Source organism: Lotus japonicus, chromosome 2, assembly GCF_012489685.1.
Source record: "Lotus japonicus ecotype B-129 chromosome 2, LjGifu_v1.2".
NCBI classification, from domain to species: domain Eukaryota; kingdom Viridiplantae; phylum Streptophyta; class Magnoliopsida; order Fabales; family Fabaceae; genus Lotus; species Lotus japonicus.
The window spans coordinates 12,359,570-12,376,266 of NC_080042.1; the positions used below are offsets into that span (position 1 = coordinate 12,359,570).

General features: G+C 39.7%; 1 protein-coding gene across 2 annotated transcripts; it reads left to right on the plus strand.

Annotated features, from left to right (window-relative positions):
• Positions 1-3,980, plus strand: LOC130737608 (uncharacterized). 2 transcript variants are annotated; one of them, XM_057589420.1, is made up of 5 exons: positions 1-159; positions 870-1,048; positions 1,470-1,568; positions 1,674-1,825; positions 3,373-3,980. In XM_057589420.1, exons 2-5 carry the CDS (start codon positions 878-880, stop codon positions 3,758-3,760), a joined length of 810 nt encoding a protein of 269 aa, XP_057445403.1. In that variant the 5' UTR covers positions 1-159; positions 870-877; the 3' UTR covers positions 3,761-3,980. The 2 variants fall into 2 exon arrangements, with proteins under 2 accessions (XP_057445403.1, XP_057445404.1); XM_057589421.1 differs by having other exon boundaries at positions 21-159; positions 873-1,048.
• Positions 3,981-16,697: the final 12,717 nt, after the last annotated feature.

Sequence of the window (16,697 nt, forward strand, 5' to 3'; positions counted from 1 at the left end):
ATAAAGAAAAAAGATGAAGGAAAAACGCGTCCTCACAATAGCGTTTTTGCTTGTGCAGTTCTGAGCTCTCAGATCCCAGTGAGTTTCTTCACCGGAGCCACCGTTCTTTGTTCTTGTTTCCACCGCAACCACTTTCGTTCTTCTCCTATTCTCTTCTAGGTTCGTAATTTCTCTTCATAGATTTGAAATTCCAATTTTTCCCATTAAATATCTATTCAGATTCTGCTACGTTTTCTCTACCCGTAATCGATTCTGCTCCCTCTCTTTCTCTATGGCCTTAAAGCTTTCAGCTTTTCACTCTTTTGGTTATTAGATCGTCTTCGGATTTGCATGCAATTGCGAATTTCAAAGTTTTTTTTTTTTTTTTATGAATTGTGAATCTACGATTATTTCGGTGTTTATTTGCATTGTTGGTAGTTTGGCACCTGTTCAAGATCATTGATAAATGAAAAATTGGTAACATGGGGTCTTCACCTGTTCAAATCATTGATAAATGCTAGTTGCATTTGATTATTGGTAATGATTTGTTAAAATGTTGGTCTCTATGCCTTATGGAATGTCAATCCGTGCCTGAAATGGATCTTGGGTATCATTTCAGCTGGATTTGGTTCCTTAAAACAATAGTGATGCATTTTAGAGGATAAATTGAGAGCTTATGTTGAAAAAATCATTTGTTGAGATTGTAATAAAATAATACAACATGTATAACAAGCCTGTGCATACCGGGTAACTGTAATATTTGGGCACAGTGAGGTTTCATGTGAAGAGGGTTTCTTTATAAGTGTATTTTGTGATGTTTGATATTAATATTTTTGTGCATTGGAATTGTTTCTGATTGCTTCTCTGGTTTTGTTGTTTTGTTATGACAGTAGTAGTAATGTATAATAACGTTGGATCCCAACCTGGGGTGCCACAGCCTCCAACAAGTTCACAAGCGAATCCTTTTGGGAATGCATTTCAAGTTGCTGGTTCAGGACTTATTCGAGGTGGACTGGGTGCCTATGGAGGAAAGATTTTGGGATCAAGCTCTGAGTATGTCCAAAGCAATGTAAGTAATAACTAGCATTCTATTTTCTCTTCCTAATGATTTAATTTTCCATGTGACTCGTTACATCTTTTGATGTTCCTTAAACATTGATATTGAGGAAATACTCAAATATTTCTACTTTTTATATCTCATTCTTATATCGCATATGCTCTCTCACCTGCAATCATGATTATATAATATATATATATATATATATATATATATATATATCATATATATATCATATATATATATATATATATATCAATCAGTTTAGGCTCAACTAATGTTGGAGGGGAAAACCATTGTAGCAAAAAAAAATACATCAAAGTGCTTAATTGACCTTTATTTGCTATCTTTGCTGACCTCAATTATAAATGTTCTCTTAAGGTGTTAAGTCAAGGTTTTCATTTTTAAATTAATATTCTCTATTGAATTACAGATAAGCCGGTATTTCTCTGATCCCCAATACTACTTTCAAGTGAATGACCATTATGTTAAGAACAAATTGAAGGTGGTTTTGTTTCCATTTCTACACAGGGTAAACTGTAACATCAAACTCTTCTTCATTTCTTTTCTTTTATTTTCATTTGATAATCTTATTTTATCTTCATGCTGTCTTATCTGTTTTTTTTTTATGGTTCAGGGCCACTGGACTAGAATTACTGAGCCAGTCGGGGGTAGGTTGTCCTATAAACCACCTATTTATGACATAAATGCACCAGACCTATACATTCCATTGATGGCATTCGGTACCTACGTTGTTCTTGCTGGCCTCTCATTGGGTCTTCATGGAAAGTAAGTGCTTCTCTGTGTCCTCTACCTTAATCCCATATTATTTAGGGGACATATTCTATTTGTTTTTCACAAATTTACAGATAGAAATCTTCATGAAAAATAGAGTTTCCTCTTCCCCTTCCTCTCAAAATTTATAACTTGTGTTTCTTCATTCTTACATCATTGAGTGTTGTTCTTTGTTGGTAGAGTTGAGAAGTTCTGCATTGACTAGAGATATGGGCCAATAAGTGTTTATAAATTGTATAGCAACCTTCCCCTCTAAGCTAGCATTTGAGGTAGAGTTAGGCTTTACCCAAATTCTAATATGGTATCAAAAGTCTATTTTATTGCATACCACCCATATATGAGCCACCGGAAGATGTTCATTCCTGCAGATCCCATGCTCCAAATGTCTTCCTTGGGCGTGATGGGGTGTGTTGAGAAGTCTCATTGGCTAGAGATAAATGGGAAGTCAGTCCTCACCTCTAAATTAGCTTTTGGGGTAGAGTAAGGTCTTAGACTCTTAGCCAAATTCTAATAGGTAGGGTTAGAAATCACCATAAATTTTAGCTGAATAAATTTTCCTGCTCATGCTAAAACACCTGTTATTGATATTACTTTTCAAAATTGACTTTAGGACTCACAAGTAATGGAATGCTACTTACACTAGAAATTAGGGCTCTTGAACTGTTAGGGATTACAATAATCATATACTGTTTTATCTTTATTCTCGTTAATATTGAGGCAGTTGATGGATTTGTTTTCGTTCTTCTAATTTCACTATTCTGTTGTGTGAATGTGAATTTTTTAATTGTTCCATGATCACTATTTGTGTGGTATGGCTGCGGCCGTTGGAGGGGAATACATGTTGCCACCTACTGGTGCAATAACACACAGTACTCTGTTAGCAGTTTTGATTACATGAGCTTTTCTAATTGTTATTTTTCAGATCCAAATTAACTTTATGTTGTGTTTCCAACAAAAGAAATTGTAAGCACATTTTCGGAAGCCAATCCATATAAGTTTTTTTTAGCTTCATAGATGTTATAGAGATTGCTAATTATTATTTCATGCTTGTTATTTTCAAATTTTCAAGATTGTGTTGTGTCAACTGTCTAGTTACACTGAGATTTCTGTTTAGTTCATATAACTCATTTCTATCTCTATTCTCTTCCATAGTGATAGGCAATAAGAAGAAAGAAAAATATATTATTCAATAATATCAAACTAGAGTGGTTGCTGATTAATTCGAGAGTTTCAGCAGCTCTCCCTAATTCTGAATTACAAATACAAATGATCCCAAAGATGATCTTTTTCACTAACTATCTCTTATAACATTTCCTCTCTCACCTTCTAACTAACACTGACTAACTAGAGCGGCCTCTGCTAACTAACTAAACTACTAGCTAACTATTCTTATCTATCTCATGCTTTGTCATGGTTTCTCCCTCTAACTAGCTCCCTCTAACTAAAACTGCCTCTGCTAACTAACTAAACTACTAGCTAACTATGCTTATCTATAACATGCTTTGTCATGGTTTCCTTAAAGATGTTGTATTTATGTCCAGGTTTAGTCCAGAGGCTTTGAACTTGTTATTCATCAAGGGATTGCTTGGTTGGTTTATGCAAGCCTCACTGCTTAAGATGACTTTGCTTTCACTGGGCAGTGGGGAAGCTCCACTGCTGGACATCATAGCATATGCTGGATATACTTTCACTGGCATATGTTTGGCTGTTCTTGGAAGAATAATTTTGGGCTACTCCTACTACTTTTTGATGCCATGGACCTGTTTATGCATGGCAGTATTTTTGGTGAAAACAATGAAGAGAGTTCTTTTTGCGGAGGTTAGGACTTATGACTCCAGCAAACACCACTATCTCTTGCTCTTCATTGCTTTGGTCCAGTTCCCATTGTTCACATGGCTTGGCAACATTACTGTCAATTGGCTTTTATAGAGTGATAGCTTTTAGACTGTACTGAGGCTGTTCATAGTTGAATTTTTTTGTTTTGTTGATGTTGGACAATTGTAACACGATGGACTTTTTGTTTCCCCATTGATTTTATTTGTTGGTAAGGTTGGGGGGGAGTAAACCTGATCAGAAGTTGGACAATTGTCCACGTATATGGTTATTTTTTGCTGTACTACTTAACAATTCAAATATTTTTCTTCAACCATATGTAGGTGTCAATGTATGCCACTATGGAAACTAGGGGTATGCAATAGTTTGGTTTTAGAAAACCAATCCATATCAAATTTAAAACCGATATGATTTTGATTTATCAACTGAACCACTTTGACCCCCCTTAAACGGTTTTATTTTGGTACTGATTTCAAACTGCTTTAGATCTGGTTATAAAATGGTTTAAATTTTGTTTTGGTTTGGTTTTAGGCAGCTACTTTATCGTTATTGCTCAATTAGTTTTAATCTTGTTTTAGCGGCACTTTGCTTGTTTCAACAATTGGGTCCACGTGCTTAGCAGGCTTAGCCACTACTCCTCTAACTTCAATGCCTCCATTCTTCTCTCTCACGCTGCCTCTACCTTTGCGCCTTTTACCTCCATAAAAACAGATTCTCTAGTACCCTCCCCTTGGTGTCAACCTCACCAACTTCAAATTCTCAAACTTGCGTCAAACTCACCAACTTCAAATTCTCAAACTTGTCATTTGCCAATAACCTCCTTCTGGCACCACCACGGCTCACCTCTCTTTGGTTCCTTAATATGTTGTCGAACTCATTCTTTGACACACTTCTTTGAATCAAAGTTGCAACTTATCTACTTGTTCCACAACTTCACCAGTGGAGTATCTAAGGCTACACCCCCTTCACGGAACCTTACACTCCACTCTTGTCAACTGCTCTTTGTTGGTGCACATGAGTGTAGTGTACAATGCCATCGACAGGTTTAAGGATCATGCCTGAGCTACAAATGTTGTTATTGTCAATGAATCAACTTTCGAGTTCGGTCCCAAGCATGATGGAGATAGTAAGGAGGGACATCCACTTCTTTTTGCTATCCTGGCCACTTTTCATGGTGGTCCTTCGTTTCTTAGGAGGCTGGAAGAAATTGAGTTCTTGCTTTTCTCACATTTAGTGAGTCAACCTTGCTCTTGATATCATGAACAGATATTGTTTGACAAAAGGAAATTTGTGTTCTGTTCTTTTTCACAATGAAGTCGCGTAAATATACAAAAGATCACCCAAAAATTATGCCTAACAAAAAGAAATGTTTTTTTTTATGAAAATGAAATATATATATATATATATATATATATATATATATATATAAGTTGAGAAATATCCCTTTCAACACAGGTACAGTTACCATGCTAACAAAAATGTCAGCAAAACCCAGCTCTTACAGCAAAAAAACCTTTGAAATAACCCTACAAGCATGAAACAATGCTTTAACACCTTACCAAACAACAACCCCTAAAGCCTACAGAGGTCTCCATTAGAAGCTGTAAGCAACGAAAAATTTAACTAAATAAAATAATATCAAGCAGCACGACACCTGAAAATAGAGATCCTACAAGTAGTGCCAACCAAAAAGACGGGGTTGAGATTTGCCACCCCACATACTAGATTTGCCACCTCACTTCAAAGTGGGGAAATAGGGAAATGCCCTCTTTCTAAGTACTTTGGAACTTAAAGTTCCGAAGCCATTGCAACTAGAATTAATACCCCATGTTTTTTAGTACTTTGGAAGTTAAAGTTCTGAAGTACTTTGGAACTTAAAGTTCCGAATTAAGTTATAAAGTTAAAGTTCCAAATGATTATTGCATTTTGTAACCCTCTCCATTATTGCTTTACTCTATGATTTGATTTCATTCATTGCAAGCAACACTAACAAATGAAATTGTACAAAGTGCAATAATCATTTGCAGGAAAAGAACCAACAACAATTATATCACAATGTCATTGCAACTTTAAATTAGTACAATAATATCATATTAGTACTTTGGAACGTAAAGTTCCGAGGTAGTTTGGAACTTAAAGTTCCGAAGTACTTTGAAACTTAAAGTTTCAAAGGATAGTTCTGGCATTTTTTTAAAAAGTCCGGGGTGCCAGATCCGGTACCTGGGGTGCCAAATCCAACCCAACAGGATAAGACAAACACACGCTATAGAGCTGGGACCCAAAGCCTAAGCAAACTGCAACAGAAAAGGAAAAACCAACCAAAACCTCCAAAATCAAGAAACAGAAGCGACATAAGATCGACCAAAACGGATCCAGCAAACATCTTCATAGCACGAACCATGGTAGCCGGAGCATCTGAAAACCCAAACGCGAACCATGCTCAACATCGACTCAAATCAACTCTGCCTCACCTGTGGTAAACAAAAGCTAAGAAGAGCTCTACATAAACCGAAATACTTTATTACTAGTTCATAAAGTTATGCCTAATATAAACATTAAAAGGGTACCCCTACAATCAAAGTATACAACTTTCCCAATACTATGAAACATTAAATCATTTTTCCAACTTTACCTTTAATATTGGATGCACCATATTCAATTATCTAACATTTACTGTTCACCAAAAACATTATCAAATTTTTTTAGTTTTTCAATAGGGTGAGTTAAAAAAATCAGCATAATTTTTTTAAAGACTTGAGATTAATAACTAATTTTTTTTTTTTGTCTTTGACGTATGTCGCCACCCATTCAGGAAATGGTTGCATGTCCTTACAACAAATGTCTTTTTCTGAGATTTGAACTTGTACTCTCATCTTTACAGAGTCTAGCTTGTTTACCACTAGACGTCTTGTCGGTGAGACTTACTAATCTTAACTAACTTAATTAGTTATAAACAACTTATAAACTTTTTTTGAACGTAACTTATAAACTTATAAATAGAACTGAGAGAGTACATTATACTCCTATTTATATATTGGGAAACTCCATCCTTAATATTTTTATTCGATTTTTTTGTTACTTTTGTTTTGTTTCCTAATTTTATGTATTTTCAATTTTTAGTCAATATTTTTATATTGATTTTCTAAATGCACATAAACTGTTGTTTTTTGGGGCGGTCTATAACAAGGACACAAAAAGACCTGACGCTTTAATGTGCCCACTCTTCCTGGCCCTAAACTTATCGGACCCAACCTAGAATATATTTTTTATTTTGTGGGCCTAAAAACTAGATTGTTTTTTAAATAGCCCAAAAACTTGATTGGAACGTAGAAAACAATTGTTTTTTTTTTCCTGTTAACACAGAAAACCGTTTTAATTCATATAATCCTTTTTTAACCAAAACAATTCATATAATCCTTTTCATTATTGTATCAAAAAAAAAATCCTTTTTATTATAATTTTTTTATCAGATTAATGGGGTGCACTGACAGTGTAATATCACTTCACACAATCACCCAATAGAAATTTTTCATTTTGCCATGTCAGACTCATTTTGAAAATGATTTTGTTAAATGAAAAATTAAAATCAGGGGAAAAAACAAAGTAGGTTTCTGCATCTGCAATCAATCTTCTACCCTAAACCCTGAAAACTTCTGCATCTACAATCAATCTTCTTACGAGATTGATTAATTATTCATTTTCGTTTGAGAACAAATGCATCTGGGATCATCAATCAATTTGCATCTTAAATAGTGATTCAACCACCATCATCTCCGGACTTCTTCTCCCCCAGATTCTAAATTTCTCTGTAATTGATATATACTAGTAGAGATTGACCTGTTGCAGATGGCGTAAGATGAAAATAAGATCGAACAATCTGCGCCGCAAAGGAAAGCACCACCGTGGTGAACCACCGAAGCAGGGATAAGGTGTTGAAGTTTCGGGAAGCACAAATTGCAAACGTAGAAAATCCAAAAAGAAGAATGAAGAAGAATGGGAAAGAAGAAGAAGAGGAAGAAACTGGTGAAAGGAGAATAAAACAGAAATGAAAATGAAAGGAACATAAAATGAGAAAGAAGGAAGAATGGATCAAAAGATATGCAATGGTGGTCGGGAGGTTAGAAAGCTGAGGAAGATAATGGAACACGGGAATTGGGTTTCGAGCCCCACTATGGGGAATTTGGTTTGGCACCCCACCTATTGGGTTTCGCACCCCACTTTATTAAAAACGGGAATTTAAATTCCGATTTTAATACGAAAAAAACGGAAATTAAAAAACCGTTATGTATTTTAGCATATGTGGCACATTTTCAACCGTTCATTGCATATAAAAAACCAATCGGAATTTTAAATTCCGTTTTGAAAACGGAAATTAAATTTCCGTATTGAATACATGGGGTGCCAAACCCAATAGGTGGGTGCCAAACCCAAATCCCAAATCCCCCACCTATGGGGCTCCCCACCCCACCTTTTTTTTTAAACCCAAAAGTACCCTACGGTTAATAATTAACCGTATTCTTATTAACCGTAGGGTACTTTTGGGTTTAAAAAAAAAGGTGGGGTGGGGAGCCCCATAAGTGGGGCTCGAAACCCAATTCCCAATATATAGAAAACGGTTAATTATTAACCGTATTTTTTCCTGACAGTCTGATCACCTTTTCCACCATTACTCCTCCCTCCACCAACCCCTCCACCATTACTCCTCCATGAACAACCCCCCACCAGCCCCCATAACTCGACCACACAACCTTTTACACCATTACTCTTCTCCTCCCTCACATTTCTTCTTCCCACCACCACCACCATCTCCACATTTCTTCTTTCCATCACCACCACCACCACCACCAAGCTTTAAACTCCTAGTAAGTGTTGTTAGTTTTTAGTACTGTATTTATAGTTAGTTTAAGTAGTTAGTTGTTAGTTTAAGTAGTTAAGTTGGTAGTTTAAGGCTTCTGCATCGCGAACAAATACGACAAATAAAAGTTCATATTCGTCGTATTAAATATGAACATTTATTTGCTGTATTTAATATGGACATTGATTTGCCGTATTCAACATGAACATTTATTTACCGTATTCAATATGAAACTTAAACTTCCGTTTTCACTTCCAGGGATGACAGACTCTTATATTTTTGGTGAATCACAATTGATTAAGGTTGAATTGGAAAATGATCATCCTACACAGACCACCATTAAAGAGGAGCAACCACCACCATTTGAACCCCCGAGTATAAGTATAGATGTCTCCCATTTATATGCAACTAATCAGGTATTCATTGAACAAATGTTTGCATGTTTTGTTTATGCTTTGTTTATGCCTTGTTTATGCCTTATGCCTTGTTTATCATTAAACAGCTTTTCCCTACACGAGATGATCTTCTCAATTGGGTTCACGACATTTCGATTAGAAATAGATATGTTGTGGTAATCACAAAGTCTGATAGTGGTGCTAATGGAAGAAAAGAATATGTTAATCTGGGGTGTGAGAAGCATGGTCTGTATGCTCCCTACAGAGAACCTGATCTTGTTGAAGGAACGACAACACAAAATATGTGTTGTCCTTTTAGACTAAAATGACGACCTACGAAAAATGGTAGAGATTTGTGGCTGAAGGTGATGGATGGTATACACATCCATGAACCAGGTAGGTCACTACTTGGCTACAATTACGTTGGTCGACTAACTAGTGATGAGAAGGAGGAAGTGATAAAACAGGCTAAGACTTGGGTTCCACCGAGAAAGATGTTGTTGTCTTTGAAAGAAAAAAATCCTTCAAACTTGTCTACCATCCGAAAAATTTATGGTGTTTGCAAGATGTTTAGAAAATCCGTTCGTGGGTCATTAACTGAAATGCAACACTTGCTGAAGAAGTTGGACGGTGACAAGTATGTTCACTTTGAAAGACATGAACCCGGATCGGAAGTCATTAGAGATGTATTTTGGGCTCATCCGAATGCTGTCAAACTATTCAACACATTCCCTTATGTAGTGATCATGGATTGCACTTACAAGACAAGCAAATATAAACTCCCCTTGCTCAAGATTGTTGGCCTGACTTCCACAGATAAGACATACTCCATAGCATTCTGCTACATTGTTAGTGAGGGCACAGATGACTACATTTGGGCATTGGAGTGTATGAAGTCTCTTATTGCCGACCAAACCAGGTTGCCTAAAGTGATTGTGACTGACCGAGATCTGGCCTTATTGAGTGCTGCTAATCAAAGCCTTCCCACCACTACCCATTTATTATGCTTGTGGCACATTAACAAATGTGTTTTGGCAAAGTGCAAATTGTATGTTGGCACAGATAATTTTGCTGCAGAGGTTATGGAGAAGTGGGCCGACTTGGTAGATGTTGCAACAGTTGAAGAATTTGAAGGTCATTGGATAGAATTGTTTAAAAATGTGCAAGGATAAATACAACAACTTTACCACTTATTGTTCTACTACATGGTTGGTCCACAAGGAGAAATTCGCCAAGGCATGGACAAATCATGTGATGCATTTTGGAACAACAACAAGTAACAGGTACAAAAGATATGTTATTACTTGTTATATGTTTTTCATTTGATAGATTATTACAGTATTAATTCTTATATGTTTTAAAGTAGAAAGTAATAAGGGGCGTTGTTTGTTTGTAGGGCCGAAGGTGCACATGCCAGCTTGAAGATGATGTTGCGGAACAGCAAGGGTGACCTGGCCACTTCATGGGATGCGTCGCATAGTTTGACCATGAATCGTCACACTGAGATAGTAGCATCGTTTGAGCGTAGTATTAACAGAATTGATCACATTTTCAAGACCCCATTTTACATAAATATTAGAGGATTTGTGTCAAACAAATGCTTGCAACTCATTGATGCTGAACAAACAAGAATGAAGTCCTACGACAGATGTGATTGCTTATTGAGAGAGACTCATGGACTACCTTGCGGTTGTCAACTTGCAGGTTACCGATCAACCACTCTCTTGTCAATTAATTCTATTTGTTATTGAATGTGACACGTTTGTGAACTTGCAGGTTACGGAAGAATTCCATATGAGGCAATTCATCCATTCTGGAAGAGCCTAAGTTGGGAGCATGTACCTGTTGCAGATACTGGCAGCTCAAATATTTGCGGCCTAAACCATGGAGAAATGCACCCAGAAGTTGAGGCACTGACACTTTATTTCCATTCTTTGGATACTAGAGGGCAGAGTATGGTAAGGAGGAAGCTTCGGGCGATATATTGTCCTGAAAGCATTTCACTGTGTACTCTTGAGGTTCGGATAAAGTCCAACCGCACTCTTAAGTTGAAGGAGAGCAAACCACCCAAGGGTCGAGCAATAGGATCCTTGACTCGTGATCCTTCAGGGTTTGAACATGTTGACATGGAGATGAAAGCGGCAAAGAAGGCTTCACAACCAGCAAAGAGGAAGAAGTGTGTGAAGAAGTCTGATACAAGCTATTTCATGAGTCATTTTCCAGCCTTTCTCCATCCATATATACACACAGTTACAAATGTTGAGGATGATGGTAACTATGGCTATAGATCCATTGCTGCATTAGTAAGGCATTCCTCCGGTGAGGACGGTTGGCCTTGGGTTAGGGCACAGTTGATAGGAGAACTTGAAGAAAATTTGTTGATGTATGACGACATGTGGTCCAGACCGATTGTTAATGCCTTACATGCTCGACTCACTCTTCCTCCTGGTGTCCCGACCACCCGTGATAAATGGATGCAACTGCTAGAGATGGGATACCTTGTGGCAACAAGGTTCCAAGTGGTTCTCATAACCTTCTCCTCTAAGGGTTGTAACACATACCTTCCACTGAGAGGAGCTGATCCACCAGATGTGCATCCTTTTATAGCTATTGGTCATGTGATAAAACACTTTGTACAGGTATATTTTGATTAAGTACACTAATATTTTGGTTAACTACTAGCTTGTCAATTAATTTTTGTATTTAGAAGTTATCTAATTTTATGGTTATTCTCTATGATGTAGCTCCATTTAACTCCTGGACATCCTATGTCGTCTATTGCTCCCTAGTGGCAATGGCATGCTGATACTACCTCCGAATACTGGCGCGCCCCATATGGTACACGTTTAGAAATATTCAGTGTAGAATTCCAAGCTTGGCTTGTGAATTTTGGTGTTCCTGTTGGTCCTAGTCAGGATAACTATGTGGACATCACCACAGATTGAGTGTTCCCTATCGTGTAATATTCATTTGTAAACGCTCTATAATATTAATTTCATGGCCCTTATCCTTAGGTTGTTAAGGATAACTATGTAGACATCATCATAGATTGACAGGTCACTGCGTGTAATGTTCATTTGCTGCTTTTGGTAATATTAATTTGATGGTCCTTGCATAGTAAACAGTAGTTGGTTGAAACACATCACGAATAATAGACAAAGACAAAGTCTTGTCACATTAGTCAATTAATTTAAGGCTACAAAATAAGGCAGTAAAGCTCATTTGTCATTTCATTTCATTAATTAGCAAATCACAGAGGTGCAGAAGAGAGAAGCAGAAATAAGGACAAGGAAAAATGAAGAGAAAGGAAAGTGTGGGAACCATAACTTGCTGAGTGATTCTCCTCCTGTCATTTCCATCATCAAAGTCTTGTCATTTCCATCCACTACACGACGAACTAGAAACCTCACATTACTCTCGACCACCAACCCCAACCACACTTCTACCAGCCACCAATACACCATAAATCTTCTGACCATTCTGCTATAAATCTCTATTGTGTCTTGTCTCTTCTTCTTCTTCTTCATCCTCTTCAACATGTCTTGTAACCAAGATAAAAAAACATACAATGGAACAAGACGCAAATGCATTTATCCGCCATTGCAAACGTCAAGGTAACACTTCTGGCAGCTCTCGTCCTCTCATTCCTGGCCCGGCTGGCGCCATCCAGGCTACCATGTATGCCCGTAGATCCACCACTAACACACCACTACTTCCAACCCAAGAAATCGTGAGGCGTGTGCTCGAACACAGATCAACCGAAACCGATCCTGATTTCAATTCAAATGCTTGGCTTTCACTCCTTTCAGCCCTGTAATTGTGGGGATTTGCCACTCCGCCGGGCACAATCACAACGAATGTTGAGAGAGTGGAGAATGTTGTTGCTGTTATAAAATCTTGCACTCCCATTGGTTTCGGAGATGCGAAAGTTACCCTCAAGGTATTTCCTTGCTTTTGTCCCCTTTCTCTAACCGTACATCGTTCATATTTTTTTCTCTCACGATTGCAATAATTTAGGACCATACGGGCACCGTTGATGCTATCATCCATCGCAAGGTCTTCACTCACAGTGAATTTGCGAATGACATAACTGTTGGATCTATTCTCATTCTCCAAAAGGTCTATCCTCTAGAACCTAAACATTAATCTTGCTTCATTTGGACAACTATGCATGGTTAGATTAAAGTCTGCAAATTACTTGCAGGTTGCTCTGTTTGCACCGAGAAGATCTGTTTGTTATCTGAATATAACATTGCACAACGTAGTCAAGGTATTTCCAAAGGATTGTGGACCCCATGACTTCATCGATATCACAGAGGAATAATTTTGTTTTTCGTGTTGCTTCTAGATAATTTGGTTGTGTAACCTTTGAACTGTTTGTCATGAATTATTTATGTTATTTTTCCTGCATTGGATTATTTATGTTGTAGTTATTAAGGTTTTTTTCATTATAAGAGTCTTAATATTAAGAGTCAAAATAGAAAGCATGTAAATAAAAGAGTCATAATATAAAGAGTCTCATATGGTCCACATAAAAATATACCAAATATACAAGTGAATCACTCTCCCCGACCCCGACCCCTACCGCCTCCCCTACGACCTCCTCTAGGTCCACGAGCTCTACCTCCACGAGCACCCTCTCCACGGGCTCTGACTCCACGACCTCTGCCTCCACGACCTCTGCCTTCCGCAGCTCCGGCTCCTCGAACAGCAGCAAAGGCAACTCCCTGGGTACCAATGAAGGAACTCGATCTAAAAAGTTCAAGTACCCCCTTAGTGAGGAGTCGGGCCTGTGTGCCTACTGCAAGAGCATCTGACACCTCCAGTGACTGCTCCAACATCTCCACACCCCGACGCATAACAGACTGCAAAAAATAATATATACATGTTTAGGTACAAAGAAAATATCATTAACAAAAATCACAATTGAATGGATAAAATAATATACAAGTTTAGAATTCAAACTTACCACGACACTAAGCTCCTCCCTCCTATCATCAGGGATGTTGAACCGATGAGACACAATGCTATACCACTTGATGTAATCTGCCACCGCGTCTCTCGGACATGTAGCAGGGATCCCATGAGGGATCAGGTGCGGCACAAAGTCAACATATGCAGCATCTGCGGTCTCAGCGAGGGACCCCGTCATCTGGATCTCAGAGGGGTGTCGAGAGAAATCCTGTATGTAGCCAAACTGGCGCATAACCCTCTCTGATAGATGTCGTCTCACAGCCCGGCCTAATGGTGTCCTGATGTAGCCAGAATAGAGGGCCCACGGATCCCGCGGTCGATGAGCCCGATGGTCCTCAAATGGGATCCATAAAATATCATCCACCGTAAGCTCATCAAGCATGACTCGCCTCTCATTTAATCCGGCATGCCCGATCCGGGACGTAACCCACCGCCGCGCCCTAGGCTGGTCCTGTGAGTAGTCCGGATCCGCCCTCCGGATAATGACGCAGTCGGAAAGGTACTCATAAGCCCACCCTAGCAAGAGCGAAGTGAACCCTCCCATCTGGGCTGTCTTCCTGCGGGATGCTCGACTAAGCTGGTCGTACAACGTAGCCAGCGCAATCGCGCCCCCACGCGTACTCCGACACTCGCCCAAGGTCCTCCAGCATCTCAATCCAATAGACAGTCGTGTGATATCCCCCGCTCTTGCTAGCAAAGAGCGTCGCGCCAAGCTGGTTCACCAGCCAACTCCGAGCAGCATCCTACAATAATACGCTAAAAATAGATACAATTTAATCAAGTATAATTAAGACATACCTCGCATCGCAGCCTTATACAGACTGTCGAATACCATAAACCGAATAGTCTGGCTCATATTCGTATCAAACTCCTCAAAATAAGTAGTAGTTGATCCTCCCATGAGCTGGACGCAGAGCGCTGCACACTCATCCCGCTCCCCCTGCCAGGCGTATAGAACCTCGACCCCATGGGGAGATGGAGAAGAGCCAACACGTCGTCCAAGGTTATAGTCATCTACCCGAACGACATGTGGAAGCTATTGGTCTCCTCATGCCACCTCTCAACAAGGGCCAATATGAGGCCTGAGTCTGTCTCCGGGTAGCCGCACCAGGGTAGGTGATACAGACCCGTCTGCTGGAGCAGCTTTCAAACCCATGTATGACTGTCTGAATCGCCATCACAAGGGAGGTTCCATACCTTCCCCCCCACCGTGACCACCCTCAAGTGTCGACGGTCCTCGTAATGCGGGTCAGTGCGTAGGAGTTAATGCCACGTCCAGGGAGCCTTGTGATCGGCATAATGCGTGAGGAGCAACAACTCAACAGGCCCCCCCGGAAACAGCGCAACCCTCTGGATCAGGTCATCCTCGCCACCCTGTGCCCCCTCCTCTGGCATGACATCAACATCAACCTCAGGAATAATATCCGCATCCTCCTCATGCTCAGATGACTCCTCGTGTAACACCCCGATTTCGGTGGCGTCACTTTAGTAACCAAAAAGAAATTAAAGCGGAAAAACGTGAATATTTTTTTTTGATTTGTTTAACTGATAAAACTACTAACTTAATGAAATAAAACTCAAAGATAAAAGACAACATGACTAATGTACAATATATAATTACAACCCCCGCTGTAAGTAGCGAACCACGTCACGAGTAACCTCCAGTGACGGGAAGTAACAGAAAGTAACGCCCGTAGGCAATATGTACAATCCAAAAGGATAGGTCAAGTGTTCGCTGCACAATCCCTAAAAAATGAGAATAAGTCAGCCCAAACGGCCTAAAACAAGACCCCCTAGTCCAACCAACTCTCTGTGATTTCCGTAGAGAAACCACACAAAAAGCTATCGGTCAGGAAACTACCCTGTCCCCAAATGAAACAATGACATCTAGAGCTATGACTCTACTCCTACACTAATCCTGTCTAGAGGAGCTCACACCAGCACTCAAAACTACATGCTAGCGTGATCATCATCCGAATCGGAATCCAGAACGACTAAGTCAATGTACACCATCCTCCCTCCTCTCGCTACCGCGACACGCTCCTGTGCTGGCCTCACGGGCTTAGGGCCCGAGCCATGGTCATCAATGACAGCAACAGTGGGTGAGCTAGACTCCGCAGAGGTCCCTCCCACAGGCTCCTCCTCTGAGGGGTCCTCATCATCTGAAGATGATGGTGGTGGTGGTGCTCCTACACCGGGTCCGCAGTGTACGCCGGGTGGCAAGTTGAAGCTGACAGTGCATCTCCTCAGCACTCCTTCCGTCAAGTGTCCCAGACGGTCAACACAGTCCTCCATAATCCTCCCCGAGTAAGTCGCTCGGTGGCCAGCGGGGTCGACCACCCACGAACCGGGGTCATCCTGATCTAACATCTCGTACCTAGTCCCCCCCGAAGGGTGGACCATCGTGAACCAGTCCGCCAAAGACATCTGACAATGGGCGTAGTCCGCCAAAACACACACAGAAGACGTGAGAGTCAACTCCAAAGAATTATGTAAGTAATAACTCCAATAGATACAGGTTAAGGAGTAGCCACTTAGACTTATAAGTTATGGATAGCATCCTAGGGTTGTATATTTCACAATGAATATAACGACAATAATAACAATTAACATGCATCAAATAGATTAACAAGTATCAATTACACTCGGCAACTAAGTCAGTATGCATGTTGCATGAATGAGATGCCGGTTGACAAGATGCATTCCGGAGGGTTGGGCATCAACGGATCAGCCCTAGCACCAGCCACGGTGGGACCATTTCGGCCCGCGTGCCTCTTACACCAACAACAACGGTAGTCAGATCAGCAGT